The sequence below is a fragment of the Colobus angolensis genome, unplaced genomic scaffold (genome assembly GCF_000951035.1).
Source record: "Colobus angolensis palliatus isolate OR3802 unplaced genomic scaffold, Cang.pa_1.0 Scaffold9, whole genome shotgun sequence".
NCBI classification, from domain to species: Eukaryota; Metazoa; Chordata; class Mammalia; order Primates; family Cercopithecidae; genus Colobus; species Colobus angolensis.
Window position 1 is genome coordinate 1,176,358 of NW_012122931.1, and position 1,978 is coordinate 1,178,335.

Below are 1,978 nucleotides of genomic sequence, written 5' to 3' on the forward strand. Positions count from 1 at the left end.
GTTGCAGTGAGCCGAGATCGCACTGCTGCACTCCAGCCTGACAGCCTGAGCAACAGAGCGAGACTCCAGAAAAAAAAAAAAAGCCATTCCAATGCGGTGAAACCCCATTTCTACTAAGAATATAAAGAAAAGCTGGGCGTGGTGGTACACGCCCGTAATCCCAGCTACTCGGGAGGCTGAGGCCAGAGAATTGCTTGAACCCGGGAGGCGGAGGTTGCAGTGAGCCTAGATCTCTCACTTCACTCCAGCCTGGGCGATAGAGCGAGACTCCTTTACCGGGGCCGAAGGAAGATCGTAGTGTGTAAGTCTATATTTCACAGCAAAAGTCACTGCGCAGGGGCTCTTCCTTGAATACGCCGGCTCCCTCCCGCCCAACACTTCTCCCTTTTCCCCCTGGGGCTTTCTTTGGCGCTGCCCTCACCTGACAGTCACACGCCTGCCAGGTTTATCAGTCACCTCTACGGCAGACACTCGCCAAGAACACATCTGTGTGTGTGACACACTGCCTGTGTCCCCTAGGACTGAACCTAGGGCCTGCCACGTGCCAGGCGCTCAGTCTGCGTCCGCCTGAGACCGGAAGCCCCCCACTCCAAAGGACTGAATGAATGTACTGCTGGCCATTCACTCATTTCGTCCCTACTCATGAGCGCCTGCTGTGCCGGGTGCCGGGGTGAGGGGAGCGCAGGGACACGTGGGGGACGTGTGATGGAGGCGCTGAGACCCGGCCTCGGGGTCCCCTGCTGCACCGACTCCGGGCGGAGATTGGCTGCCCTCGGCCCACAATGCTGTGCGCCCCGCCCCGCGCGCCGCTTCCGGCGGAGTCAGGCCTGACTAATCGAGCGCGCGGGCTGGCGGCTCGGCGCTCGTCTGGCGGCGCCTGCCCGTGTGGTGGTTTCCGGCGGACGTGGTGAGAGTCGCACGCGCAGCGGGGAAGGTGTGAGTTGTGAACGGCCCGGGTCTCCGCCATGGCCTCTCTACTCGCCAAGGACGCCTACCTGCAGAGCCTGGCCAAGAAGATCTGCTCCCATTCGGGCCCGGAGCAGCAGTCGCGCACGCGGGGTAACGCACATGGCCGGGCTGGGACTGAGGGGCCTGCGAAACGGGGACGCGGCCGTAGCCGGTGTAGACGAGTCAGTAAAGTACTAGAAAAAAAAATCCAAGTGACTTGTGAAATTACCGCCGTTTCCCTTGCTTTTTTTTTTTTTTTTTTTTTTTATTTGAGACGGAGTCTCCCCCTGTCGCCCAGGCTGGAGTGCAGTAGCCGGATCTCAGCTCACTGCAAGCTCCGCCTCCCGGGTTCAAGAGATTCTCCTGTCTCAGCCTCCAGAGTAGCTGGGATTACAGGCGCACCTCACCACGTCCAGCTAATTTTTGTATTTTTAGTAGAGACAGGAGTAACGGTCAGTCCGTGGGAAAAGACCCTTCCAGTCCCTTTCAGTCCCTTCACTACGGACATGGTGCGGTGTGGGGAGGAGGAGGATGGCAGAGGGCCCCTGCGCTTAGGGTTCTCATGGCCTGGTGACCAGGCTGCACAAGGGAAGTAGATAATCGGGCGGGGAAGCCGACAGCGGGGACTTGTCAGTGCTGTCTGGGCCCAGGAGGAGAGGAGAGCAGCAGGGTCTCTGGACCCAGCAGAGGTTAAACGGGGTTTCCTTTTTATTCAAGGACGGTATATTGGTGATAGCAAATCCAAAATCTTGTGAATTTTCTCATTACTCAGTATGTCTTCCGTCTGTCTTTCTCATCCTTTTTCAAGTTTTTTTTTTTTTCATTTATTAAAACGATTCAGCTCCTACTTTACATACTGATTTCTCCCATTTAAAAAGTAAACATTGTCGGGGCATGGGGCCTCAACGCCTGTAATCCCAGAACTTTGGGAGGCCGAGGCAGGTGGATCACAAGGTCAGAAGATCGAGACCATCCTGGCCAACATGGTGAAACCCCATCTCTACTAAAAATGCAAAAATTAGCCGGGCAC

At 56.4% G+C, this 1,978-nt stretch overlaps 1 protein-coding gene across 1 annotated transcript in view; it reads left to right on the forward strand.

Annotated features, from left to right (window-relative positions):
* The first annotated feature begins 965 nt into the window (after positions 1 to 965).
* Positions 966 to 1,978, forward strand: part of SURF6 (surfeit 6) — a 5,851-nt gene continuing 4,838 nt past the window's right edge. The window contains exon 1 of the mRNA XM_011931424.1: positions 966 to 1,130. Coding sequence (XP_011786814.1) covers positions 966 to 1,130 — 165 coding nt within the window. The remainder of the gene's footprint in view (positions 1,131 to 1,978) is intronic.